This window comes from Danio rerio, chromosome 1 (assembly GCF_049306965.1).
Source record: "Danio rerio strain Tuebingen ecotype United States chromosome 1, GRCz12tu, whole genome shotgun sequence".
Lineage (NCBI taxonomy): Eukaryota > Metazoa > Chordata > Actinopteri > Cypriniformes > Danionidae > Danio > Danio rerio.
Genome location: NC_133176.1, coordinates 39,345,404 through 39,358,881, shown reverse-complemented (window position 1 = coordinate 39,358,881; position 13,478 = coordinate 39,345,404). Strand labels below are relative to the sequence as shown.

General features: G+C 34.0%; 1 protein-coding gene across 2 annotated transcripts; it reads right to left on the bottom strand.

The window, feature by feature from the left end:
- Nucleotides 1-3,065: 3,065 nt before the first annotated feature.
- lsm6 (LSM6 homolog, U6 small nuclear RNA and mRNA degradation associated) lies at nt 3,066-12,927 on the bottom strand. Of its 2 annotated transcripts, none has more exon segments than NM_001002077.2 (4): nt 3,066-3,295; nt 5,266-5,379; nt 12,387-12,485; nt 12,834-12,927. In NM_001002077.2, coding segments are annotated over 3 exon segments (243 nt in total). In that variant the 5' UTR covers nt 12,481-12,485; nt 12,834-12,927; the 3' UTR covers nt 3,066-3,260.
- Nucleotides 12,928-13,478: the final 551 nt, after the last annotated feature.

Sequence of the window (13,478 nt, the reverse complement as noted above, 5' to 3'; positions counted from 1 at the left end):
ACCGACACCAAAGAGCATAGAATCACCAAGAGGCGACACTCTAGTGCGATTTGGGAAATTAAATGCTGCTAGGGTCATGCGGCGGCCATTTTGGAATGAAAATTCTAATAAAACAACAACATATTATAAGTCAAGTAAACTATTAAAAGTGCTAATGATTGTGATAGTAAGTGTTGTATTGTTGCATTTCAGGTTGTATCTCAGCTTTAATGCTTTTTAAAATAAATAAAATAAAGAAACAAAGCAGCTGCTAGCCATCGCGATAATAAAACCTCCTTTCCACTGCACACGACAAATGACAAGCAACAGACCGGAAGTCATTCATTTCCAATGGAGAGCAGTCCAGGAGCTGCAGGGATTTCCGATCATGTCTGTATGCGGAAAATTCAATTCCGAATTGAGCTGCGGATTCGTTAAAATATTTGAATTTCTGCGACTAGACCGTATGCGACCTGCTGACCGGATATGATGTATTCCAGTGTTGTCCAAGCAGACTCATGCGCGCAAGATGAGAAATAGGAGTTTATTTGGTTATTTTTTTGAATTATAAAAAGTCCATATTAAAAAAAAACTTTTCTATTCGTAAATGTAAGAAAGAAAGTAAAAAAAAATATTTTTTTAATGTTGTCTCCACATTCCCTCCAATATTTTAGCGGTCTATGAGTTTCTAGTATATATTCATCCATCAAACTATGTAAACGCACAGAGAATGAAGGCTCTTGCTTTTGCCCTCCTTTATTTCTGACATCGTGAGAATCATCATCTCCCCCATTGTGCACGACAACACTGAAAATACTGTGCGGCTGCCACAAGGGGGCGTATTCCAACAGTCGTGTACAAATGTCGTGTGCAGTAGAAAGGCGGCTTAAGATCCAATAAGATCCGATAAGGCTGTTCACTTTAACTCCAAAATGGCGGAATCTCAGGGCTGTTGCTGGGCGATGCTGTTGCAATGGAACGCTCTATTGAGTGTCGCCTCTGGGTCATTCTAAGCTCTTTGTCGACACTAGCCCCTCCTGAAGCACTTTTTTGCTTGATTTTGAATTTATGCAACAGTTCTGTCTGGTTCTCGAATCTGATTGGCTGATAGCAGTGCGATATTCAGCAATAACAGAACTTTTACAGCCTTTTCACTCTTGTGTATTACTCCACCCACATAGAGTGACAGCAGATCATTAAACTCACTACAGTTTGACAAATATTTCAGCTGTTGGGCAACGTAATGTATTTGAGTTTTTTTTTTTTTTTTTTTTGCGAGAATGTAGCTGTTAAGATTGCAACATCAGTTTATTTACAAGCATAGTGCCTATTTTAAATATTTATAATTTCAGAGATACATCGCGTCATCCATCAGCCTGTCATAATGAGCAAAGACGGTTGACATTGTCCATCAATAAGATGGCAACAAAGATGATATAATAAGCACTTAGACGAAAACTCAGCATATAAAACTACAGCTGATCAAACAACTAATAAATTGGTAAGTGACTTTCTAAGTTGATCTCTCTCTTTTGAATGCTGCAGTGCTGTTTTTATACCATAGTAATTGCAGTGTATTGACTGTGAGATGGGACTCACATATGTATGTATTTTGGGAATGTATGTATTTTGTGTTGGCCACTCTTTGAATAACCCCGAGTTACATTTTGGTTGGACATCTTTTTGTTTCTAACAAGTCTCCCGTTTTTGTAACTGCAGACTAGTTCAGTAAAAAGAAAGATGCCCGCATGTGTTTTAGTGTTCTTCCTTATCACAAACATAACAGTAATCTGGTAGTAATCTCAGCCTTATGATCCTAAAATGTGAGCAAAACTACTTGTTGTGTCTTCTCTTTAGACATTACGCTAGAGAATCCCCAAAATACTAGCTTTAAAGTGATGTTTGTGAAGTAGCAATGGTTTCTGCTGTTCTGACGTCAGCTGCAGGTGTGAAGGAATGGCGAACGAAAGTAGTTCCTCATCCAAATGGATTTTTAGACTGAGTTTTATTTTCTTTTTTTCATATACACAATAATGCTGTCGAACTGTTGTATAAATGCAATATCGCTCGTAGCAGTGCAATATGGCTGTATATCGTCACTGGTGGGACACTAAGGCACTCGTCCTGCTGCCTCGTGCCAACACACGCCTCCCTCTGTGCCGATATACAGCCATATCGCACTGCTACTCGTGAGATATTGCTCATATACATCACAGGTTTTTGTTTGTTATTTTAATACATTTTTCAAAATGTATTTTGTTTCTTGTCTTTTGCCTACTATCATGGTTAAGCTATTTTTCACAGCCATTTTATTCTTTTCCAACTCGTCAACCAGCATTCAAATGTAGTAGCCAGGTTGTACCTGTTAAAATACTGTCTGTGGCTGTTTTTTCTTTGTTTGCACAGCACTCAACCATACCTTTGTAGATTTTTAGGAACAATTTTCTGATTATTGTAGCCTTAAATGATACATTTTTTGGTGACTTTCCTCATAAAATTTCTGCCAATACTTGTGGCATTTGTTGTTTTGCTGTGGCTGAACGTGCATTGCAATAATGTCCTGTGAATTGTGTAAAACATGTCACACACCTAAAGAGAGGTGCAGCAATATGCCATGTCTATTACAGCTCAAGGTATTGAAAATTTTGATGAGCATTTTCTATACGCAAATATAATGTTATATAAGTAAATAAAGAGCAAGAAATCTGAGAAAAAAAAAAAAAAAATTGCAACCTCTTCTAAAAACTTGCACAACTGCTGCCTATTTATCTATTGTAGGTCATAGAAATTCTGCTTTTTAGTTAATAAATGGTCAGGGAATTCAACATTTAACTTTCCTGAAACCTTGAAAAAAAATAAGACAACAGAACAATCAGATAGATTTGTTTAAAAAAAAAAAAAAATGACAACATGCAATGAAAGTCTGTTAGATCAAATAAAGTGCAACAGCTGGTAGATTACGCATTGGATAGGAAATGTGGAAATAAAGAAGCTTTCAACAACCTCCAGACTTGAAAGTGCTAATCAGCAATTTCTTATGACTGAATTATCACTGTTTAAATATTCATAGGCACCTCGAGAACTGATAAATCAGGGAAACATGAACACAATTTATTGTTGGAAAACAAATGATTTACTGCATCGTTCTGCAGGACAGCAAATGTGTGTTACAAAACATTTAACAAACTTAGACATCATCATCAGCTAACAAAGGATTTATGAATATTAACAGTAAACAATTGACTTCTCTAACAACGCATGAAGAAATAAGTAAAGCAGCTTCACATCTTCCTCTTCTGGGTGCTGATGTATAACACTAGAGGGCAAAGAAAACAATAATTTACTTTGTTATAAGCATTATCTTTGTAAGTCTGAAACTAACATACTCTGAGCTTCTGAAACTGCATCACTGTTTTCTGTTTAAAGGGATTGTACACCCAAAGATAAACATTTAGGCTACATTTATGACAATGATGTAACCAAAAAAAAAAAACCATCTTAGCTTTACCCAAAACACCTACTATTAGGGCTGGGCTGATAAACAATGTTATATCAAATCGCAATAGATTTTGGTTCAATAACAATGATAAGCTCGGGACTTTTTTATTCTATGTTGATCTTAAAGCCAATCACAGACCAGAAATGTGCAACAAAGGGAATCTAGAAGTGCGTTATTACAATTTTGAATATGCGCATTAAAAAAATATATGGAAATGCCAAGATGTTCATAAATTTTGAAAATGCGCATTAAAAAAATGGATGCGCATAACTGAGTAGGACAAACTTTATTCCATACGAAAAGATACACATAAACTACAATGGAAACACTTGTACCAAACAAGTTCCAGTAGGCACAAAAAAAAAAAAAGTAATGTGATTTTGTTATAAGAGATAATGTGATAATGAACATGTGTGAATGGTATTGTAATACATCTGAAATGTTGTTTTTGGCATTCTAAAATGCCTTAACAGTTTTAATATTAGTGTTATCTTATATTATTAATGATCTCCAGAGCCGTAAAGAGCATCTGTGCTCCGCTTTTGAGGCCTTTAAATGCCACTGAGGAGCAAGTCCATTTATGAAATAAAGAAAAGATTTTTGCAGCTTCTCCTACCGCAGCAAATTTAATTTTTACTGTATATATTTGGCACCTGTTATTCATGAAATGATGATTTTGTTCACTTTGACTCGTTGGATGAAAAGGTCTGCTGCATTTGCACATCTTATGCAATATTCCAGTTTTGCGCATAAAGTTAATTCACATTTTTGGATGTTAACATGGGGGATACTCTTTTAAATCTGGAAGTATTAACAACTTATATCAAAATATATTTTGTTATTGTTCAATATTGAAAATAATTATCATATCGCCCAGCACTTCCTACTATGAAAAAGCATGATGTCATCATTTTTAAAAACTCCCAGTTGTTTTGAGCATTTACACAAACAGGAAAACGCCAGGGTTTTCAAAAACTTTCACTTTGTAAACTACTTTCAGATTTTTGTGTTGACTAAACAAACAGGAAAATGCATGAAATGTTTTCCATTTTAGGCTGAATACCTTAACCCTTTTTTATCACTTAGTTTCTCTCAAACGATTCCAAACCCTCATTAGTTTCGTTTTTCTTCAGAAAACAGATGAAAATATTCTAAAGAATGTTGGTAAACAGTAGCCAAAAATTCCAATGTAAAAAAAAAATTGTACTTGGGATTTCAATAGCCATGTTACCGTCCACCCATTTTTATCCACATATTGCACAAAAATGCTTAATGGAAATGTGCATCAATTTAGAAAATGTGCATATGCAATACGAAAAAAAAAAACGTACATTAACTATGATGGAAACAGATGTACTGAATAAATTGCAGCATGCACATGAAAAAGTCATGCGATTCTGTTTTAACAAATCATCTGATACTATAAATGACAGTGGGACAGCATTAAGGGAGAAACCAGCAACTCAACCAAAATGCACAAGCGACCTTCTTGCTGTGAGGCAACAGTGCTAACCACTGAGACACCATGTCACCCATTCTGATGTTATTTGATCGCCAATATTTTATGCAATAATCCAGCTGTGCATCTAATTTACATATTTGAATGGAAAGATAGCTCATGGCAACTAGTTACCAACATTCTTCAAAGCATCTGCACCTTTGAAAGAACAAAAACTCAAACAGCTTTGAAAAAAGTAAGTCAAGTAAATGATGACAAATTTGATTTTTATGTGAACTATCCTTTTAAGGAGCTATAAATAACAGAAAAAATATAAATAAAGACCTACCATTATTTCCTCTGAGGAATGCATCTCCATACTTGTTCTTCAGTTGGCCGTTGACATATTCCTCTGTCTGTTCCACCGCAATATTCATGTAGCCGTCAAGGCAGGCCAGGACTCCTGAAGGCAAGATGCACATTAAGCATGACGAAACATTTACATTATGATTTCAGAGGATTTCTTGGAAGATCAGGGGTAAAGGCAGGACTGTGTAGTGCTTGTTGGAAAACTTAACATTCTCTTCAAGTGATATTTAAAAATTCACAAGATTCTGCATTACGATTGGGTGGGTGTGAAAGTTAAACATCCCACCCACAGTTATGCACCTCCAGACTAGATAAACTCTGAGTCAAAATGATGTTTCTCTGGGAATATATATTTTTCTAAGTATTGGATAACATAAGACCAATTTTTATTTTGATCAACAGAATATTTTTATTATTAATTTTTAACAACAAGTTCAATCTCTCAGTTGATGTACATCAATAACAGTTACATATTTAACAAAATAACTAAATAAATAAAACATAAATTTATATATACAGTTGAAGTCAGAATTTTTAGCCCCCCTGATTTATTAGCGCCCCTGTTTATTTTTTTCCCCAATTTCTGTTTAATGGAGGGAAGATTGTTTCAGCACATTTCTAAGCATAATAGTTATAATAACTTATTTCTAATAACTGGTTTATTTTATCTTTGCCATGATGACAGTAAATGATATTTTACTAGATATTTTTCAAGACACTTCTATACAGCTTAAAGTGACATTTAAAGGCTTAACTAGGTCAATTAGGTTAACTCGACAGGTTAGGGCAATTAGGCAAGTTGTTCTATATCAATGGTTTGTTCTGTAGACTGTTAGGGAAAAAATAGCTTAAAGGGGCTAATAATTTTGTCCCAAAAATGGTTTTTAAAAAATTTAAAACTGCTTTAATTCTTGCCAAAATAAAACAAATCAGACTTTCTCCAGAGGAAAAAATATTATCAGACATACTGTGAAAATGTCCTTGCTCTATTAAAAATCATTTGGGAAATATTTAAAAAAGCAAAAAAAAAAAAAAAAATTCTAAAGGGGGCTAATAATTCTGACTTCAACTGTGTGTGTGTGTGTGTGTGTGTGTGTGTGTGTGTGTGTGTGTGTATATATATATATATATATATATATATATATATATATATATATATTAGGGCTGTAACGATACACCAAACCCACGATTCGGTTCGTATCACGATTTTTGACCCACGATTCGATTCGTATCACGATTTTTTATTTTATTTTTTTCGTGTGGGATGGAAAAAAAAAAGATTTTTAAAACAATTTTTAATCAAATAACATTTGAAAAATCTTTATAAACTAAACATCAAAGAACAATATTAACTATGCAAATTATTAACAATATAAATAGCCATATATAAAATAAATAAATAGCCAAAGCTATCACTTCTGTTTTCTTTGTAACAAAATACTGTTGAAAAACCAAACTAAACTCCATTGTTTAGATGGTTCAAGCATGTTGAAAATTATTTTTCAATCAAGTTCTCTTGCATAGAAAAAGTAAATTAAATAGCTAGGGATGCTCATTTCGTTAATTTTGCTAACCGACAACCGCCGCTCATTAATCGGTTATTAACGGTTAACTGGTCAGATTACTATTAATTTTATATTAAACAAACTGACGTGTCTATTTTGTGTATGACACATTAAATATTGCATTTTAAAATACTGATTTATTTTTATATATTAATAGCGGAACAGAACAACAGCTGTAGAGCATCTTCACGCACCTGCAGTGTTTAGCACAGGAGAGCAGAATAATCTAAATAAAATGAATAAAATAAATAGGACTGCCCTAAATTATTTTCACTTAAATAATTAATTTATATTACAAAACGAAAATACTGACTGATTCTTTTTAATAACCGGCATAGGCTTTTTTCCAATCATATGTTTATTTCTTCCGTCAAATAAAAATCGCAGACTTCCTCAAATTGCTTGCTCCACGGAAAATATGCATTTATTTAATGCCCCGCTGTTATTATTATAATCACAAAACCTTTTACATTTTAATAGAAATCCTTATTTTAAAGAATATGTCCTGATATAGCCTATGGTTTCCTCTCTCTCCCTCGCGGTTCAAGTGCGCGCGCTGCCTGATGAAAAGACAACAACACGCGCGCATATGTAGACTTTTTGTAAACAGTTTGTTTAAATATGATATTGCATTAATCTGCGTACATGCTTTAAGCTGTAAAATAAAAAGTAAAGCCTATTTGTTGCGTTTATTACGCAGATCCAGGTCAACATAAGCGCTGGTTTAGGATCAACAGGTCTGTATCAAACAGCAATATTCTTCTTCCATTTTGCTTCTTTAGCAAATGTGTCTGTAGGCACGGGTTATACGTTATCATCCCGCAAATTAAGTATGCCTTGCAGTTAAACAAGTGGCCGAAAACAAGGCGCACCTTACTGCCTTTGTTGACAAGGAAAAAAGAAGAGGCTCGGTCCTCTTATAAACGACTGAATCAGCTGGGTATCGATTGTGCAAAAGTGTTGCTGTCTGTGTTGTTACAATTGTAATATTTAATACTATTGTGATATTCAAGATTTGTATATTCATACAGCTCTGGATAACTTAAAACAACGATTAGACCTTCAGAGCGGTGTTAATGCGTCCTGAAGTAAAGCGAAACGGCTATAAACTCCAGCAAGATAGAGTGATTATATGCAGAGCCATATACCTTTATCTCTAAATAAAGTAGGCTATAACTATAGAAACTGTGTTTATTTTAACTGAAAGCTTCGTCGTGTTTTCTGACCTCACGCACCTGTCAGTCAGCACTCCCAAAGGTTCAAACAGAAAGCGCACTGCACGGTTACAGAAAAGTTTGACTGTTACCTGACATCTGGTGAATGCCCCTCCCTCTCTGCGCAGCCACATTAACAGTGTGAGCAAATCATCGTATATGCGCTGAAAATCCGGCCGCTTTGACAGCATTGGCAATGTTTCTGGCGTTGTCGGTTGTCAAGCGGGGTTAAGTTGGTTTTGTTTTTGATATTCTTGACACATTCAGACGGCCCCTTACTAAGAGCTCCGTGCGAGCTCTCCCGGCTAAATATTGCGAGGGCTTAAACGGAGCAGTGCTTTTAATGTCGAACGAAAAAAAGTGTTAATTAGCTCAACTTTTGCAGGCACGCGTGACGTTTTTGGAAAGGTATCACGGGGTGGATGTGTCGCGATTCTTCCTTATTACACCGCGACACAGGATCGTAGATCTGAGTGTCGCGATTTCGATTTTATATCGTGTATCGTTACAGCCCTAATATATATGCAGAACAGTACTTCTCGAAGAAAAAAAATACATAAATCTCCTAAATCACTTATTACCAAGACTAAAACTGAATTGTTGTTAGCAAATTTACAAGAACAAGAAACATGAATAAAAGGTGGTGTAATTTTAATCCACTTTTCCTCTTTTGCAAATTCAAAGAGGTCTCATTTAAAAAGTGGATAAAAAATTGGAAGAGACACTTGTATGATGTTTGTATCCTTAAATTTAAATTTGTCAAGTTCTAAAATGTTTTTTTCAGGTAGAAGTGACTTTAAAAATATATGGGTTACTTACTTAAAGTAAGTATGAATCTTTTTTGGCCATTTCCCTATAATGTGCCCATTTTACTACATGCACACAAAAAAAAACTACATTTTTGCCATGATTTACAGAAGAAACCTGTTAAAAACAATCGTCAATGAACAGAAAAATCTTATCAGGCATAAATACAACAAGAATCAATAGAAGACATTTCAGAATCATACTGCAGCCCTAGTTTATTAAATTAAAATATAATATAATTAAAATCAAATTAGTTTTAATTAAAACAATGAATTGTCATTTTAAATCTTTATACTTTACCACTATCATTGCAAGCACAATGTTTAACTCAATTTTTTACTAGAAGGGTTTTAAACATTTTAAAAATGATTAATTTTATTATAGGGCTGCACAATATATTGTTTCAGCATAGATGTACCAATCTACAATATTCAGATCGCAGGATCTGCAACGTCATGTTGAGATTAATATATCACAACCTAATCTAATTGGTTCTAATAGTGTGAAATATTTCTATTTGGATTTGGATGTTGACAAGGCCTGTGAATTTAAAATCAGACGATTTTAAATCAATTTAAACCATTTGGGTACAAGACATTAGTTTGCCACTTTAACCAATATTAACTGGGTAATAATTAATTTTACAGTGAAAACAATATTGAGGCTATTTTACATTTGATTGAGTTTCAAAACAATATTAAGCACAGCACCATTTCAACTCCATTATAAAACCAAAATTATCCCAATCAATGTAAACTTGCACCATAAAAAGCACTTAGTTTGCTTTACTTTAAAAAAATGAGCAAGCACTAAAATCACTTTTCAAAGTCAACTTGTAGCTTTTAAGGTACTTTTCACTTTTTATTAAAAAAAAAAAAAAGTAAAGCAACTAATAGTTTTTTACAATGTATGAATTCTTTCTAAACATAGGTTATCAAGTTATCTTGTTAAATGATATTTATATTACAATGTATTTTGCAGAAAAACAGAAAAATCTGCCATTTTTTTTCAATATCGTGCAGGCCTATTTCAGTATATTGACTTACTCCTGTTTATATTTTATAATAAAAGTAGAAGTATAGTAATTAAGAATAGTTGTTGTTAATTTTTACATAGATTTGATTTCATATTTTAAACGTCAACCAATATTAATTTCCTTTTTAGTTGATGCAAACTCCACTCTTGCTTTAACAAGTGGAAATAAAACACTGGGGAAAAAAATCAAAGGGTCTTTAATATTGATTTAGACAATAAAATGCATGGAAATCAAAAAGTTTGATAACAAATATCCAAGTGTAAGAAAATGGTGGCAATACTAAAGGAAGGTTTCAGACTAAAAGCCTTAGATCAAGAGCAGGATACAGCAACTGAGGTAAAGTTGGTTTTATATTCGCACATTTATTTAACGACAACTTGCGACACGCTCCCTATATTGTTTCCCACGGTACTTTGAATATTTGATTTGAAATCATAAGTAAGTTTGACATGAAAACAACATAGTACTATCTATTTGACTGTGAACAATGTTGTACTTTTATAGTCATTTGCTGATATGATTTTACTATTTAGAATTTTCAAAGAATACTTTTCTAAAATTATATTATTAAGAAAAAAAGTGAGAATATGTGAATACAGGGCTCAACAATAAGGACTGCCCAATGGCCCGGGGCTAGTGTGCGAGATGCTAGGGACATTAAACAGGACCGTTACTGGCCTAATCAGGTCTTAAAATTAAGAAACTGTTATTTCAAGCCTTTAAATACTACCTTCTCAGTGAAGTTGTAAACACCATATTGCTTTTCGCTTCCTCTTATGTGATTGGATGATGTGAGCATGTTATTTTTTTCTAAAACTTGGTAAAAACCAGTACAGCAAAGAGGCGGCAACTTCAAATTATTAAGCTAAAAGAAAACGTCTGTTTCTAATGTCTTGGGTACAACATGACGAAAAAAATGTGATGTTCTGCACAGTTTGCCGCAAGTTTGGCAAGTCAGCCACATTTTGTTAAATAATTTTAAAGTGCAATAAAATACCTGCACATTTTCTATTATTTTTTTGTTTGTTTGTTTGTCTGCATTACACTATAAATTTTGCTTATTTTAGATTTATTAGCATTAAATGCTACATTCGCAGATGTTATTTTTGACAGAACATTTAAAATATGTGGCTAGGATATTTTTTATTACAGCTTTTCTCAGTCGCTTTTGTGCGTTTCTCACAAAACTAGTGCATTTCTGCACAACAGTTAATGCATTTCTCAAAACAATTAGTTTAAACTGCAAAACCTAGATGATAAACTGCAAAAATGCGTCACATGCTCAAAATGGATAGTTCATTCCTCAAAAGCAAGTATTGATGTTAATCAAAGTGCCAGTATCATCAAAATGAAAAGTCCTGACACCATTGTTTATGAACAAGATAGTCACATGGCTTTGTCCTGTTTTCATGATGACAGTTTACTCTGTACATTTTTTCAATGCAAAAAAAGTCAGATTTTGTTGACACTTCCTGAAAATGCTCAAGACAACACTGCATACTATTTGCACAGCCATTTGAAAACTACAGTAAAGTTAGACATCACTGCATTTAGTGAGGAATCGGAGTACAACAAACTGAATATGTATGTTTCACATTTTAACTGTATATACTCTTTGCAATTCTAATTTATTCACACCATTGTGCAAAAGAATACATACACCCTTATTTACAACAAACAAACTCCCTTTGGGTAGAGTTGTGCACAACTGTACACAATATTGCAAAACATATAGGAACTGAAACTAAAATACACACAAGTCTATAAATCAATCATGAAATTGTTCAATTTTTTAGACATTATCAGGAAAATAAAGATTTAATTTTTTTTATAAAATATTGCTTAACAGATTTTGACAACTAGTTCAACATTTTTGTATGTAATGACTCAAGTAATGAAATGAAAACTATTTGTTTTATATGGAATGACTACTCAGAATTCACAAGTTTAGTTGACATAAGCAGATGATAATGTTATAAATATCAGAGAGTTGTATGAAAGTAATTGATGCATGTCCAAAAGCATCTGCAATGTGTTGGAAGGAATGAGAAACTGCTAATAGGATGTGCACAAATGACTAATTATTTTGAGAAATGCATTAACTGTTGTGCAAATGTAAATAGTGCTGTGAGAAATGCACCAAAGCCACTGAGAAAAACTGTAACTTGTTATATTTGGTCAGACCAGTGAAAAGTTTCGGGCCAGTAAAAAAAAAATCTTTAGCGTTGAATCCTGGAATATAAAACTTACTTTACCTGACACAACTTTATCCATATTTAACTTGCATGTGGCAGTGAACTTGTAATAAATTACAATAAGGAAATTATGTTGTTTTCTTCAAGATTGACTTCCAAACCATCCTATTTTATTACCTCCAACACAACAAATATGATCAGTCCCTTCATGCATACCCTCGATAACTTGTAAATGATAAATGTAAAATACAAACATAAAAACAACCGCATATTTCAGTTTGTACCTCTGTAATCGACACCAGAGTTCAGTTTCACCACCACTGGCCTCCCAATGATCTGCTTCAGGAAATCACTTGGTGTCTGCTTTCGGAGACTCATTTTAGCTGAAAATGAATGACAATGAAGTTTATGAATAGCTCTTATAAAAATGAACCATGGCTGCATTGTTAACAAAAAGGATGTGACAATAACAACAAAACGTACTAAAGACGTTTATTTTAAACCACATAAGGGGTTTCCAGAAGAGGTTTAACCTTATTTGTTTGGAAATTGCCGGTGAACGTTATCGATAAGCGGCTAATTTAGCATGCTAGCATTCCAACCCAACGTATCACTTAATAAACGTGTCATCGTATATCTAGCAAGGTAACTACAGTGCTGCAGTTTTTTAAAACCCCACTAACGTCGAATGCATTCTTATATTAAAGCATACAACATTTAACGTTATTTACCTATGTCGTTTAGCAACGTTAACCGCACGTTTCGACTGAGCGACTGCTGACCAATGAGCTCGTCCGCTTATTCTAGTTCCATGGTGTGTACACCATTCAGCCAACCAGATGCTTCGTTAGAAAGCCAGTGTACGGAAGCCGACAAGATAGCGTTATCTCCTTTGACAAAGAATGCGTAGTGGAAAAAAGAGCCAGATCGACGGTGGCAGTAAAGACGGGGAATCGTCGCTTTTGCTACATTAGGACATAAAATCGTTAGACAAACAGAAGAATGACAGATGAGCTGATAAAAATGGACGAACAAACAGACGTATAGAAACCTAGACTGACAGACAGACAGACAGACAGACAGACAGACAGACAGACAGACAGACAGACAGACAGACAGACAGATAGATAGATAGATAGATAGATAGATAGATAGATAGATAGATAGATAGATAGATAGTCTGTCTGTTTGTCAAAGTATTTTGTGTACATTGTGTATAATAAGCAACTTCAGGTTGTAGTTGAGGTGTGGCTAAAACATGTAGGAAAAAAGAAGATCCTGTATAGCCAAAAGAGAGAGAGGGAGATGGGGAAGAAAAAGCTGTCTTTTGTTCACAGGCAGAGGAGGGGATGCACCTGAGAGACAGAATCATAAAG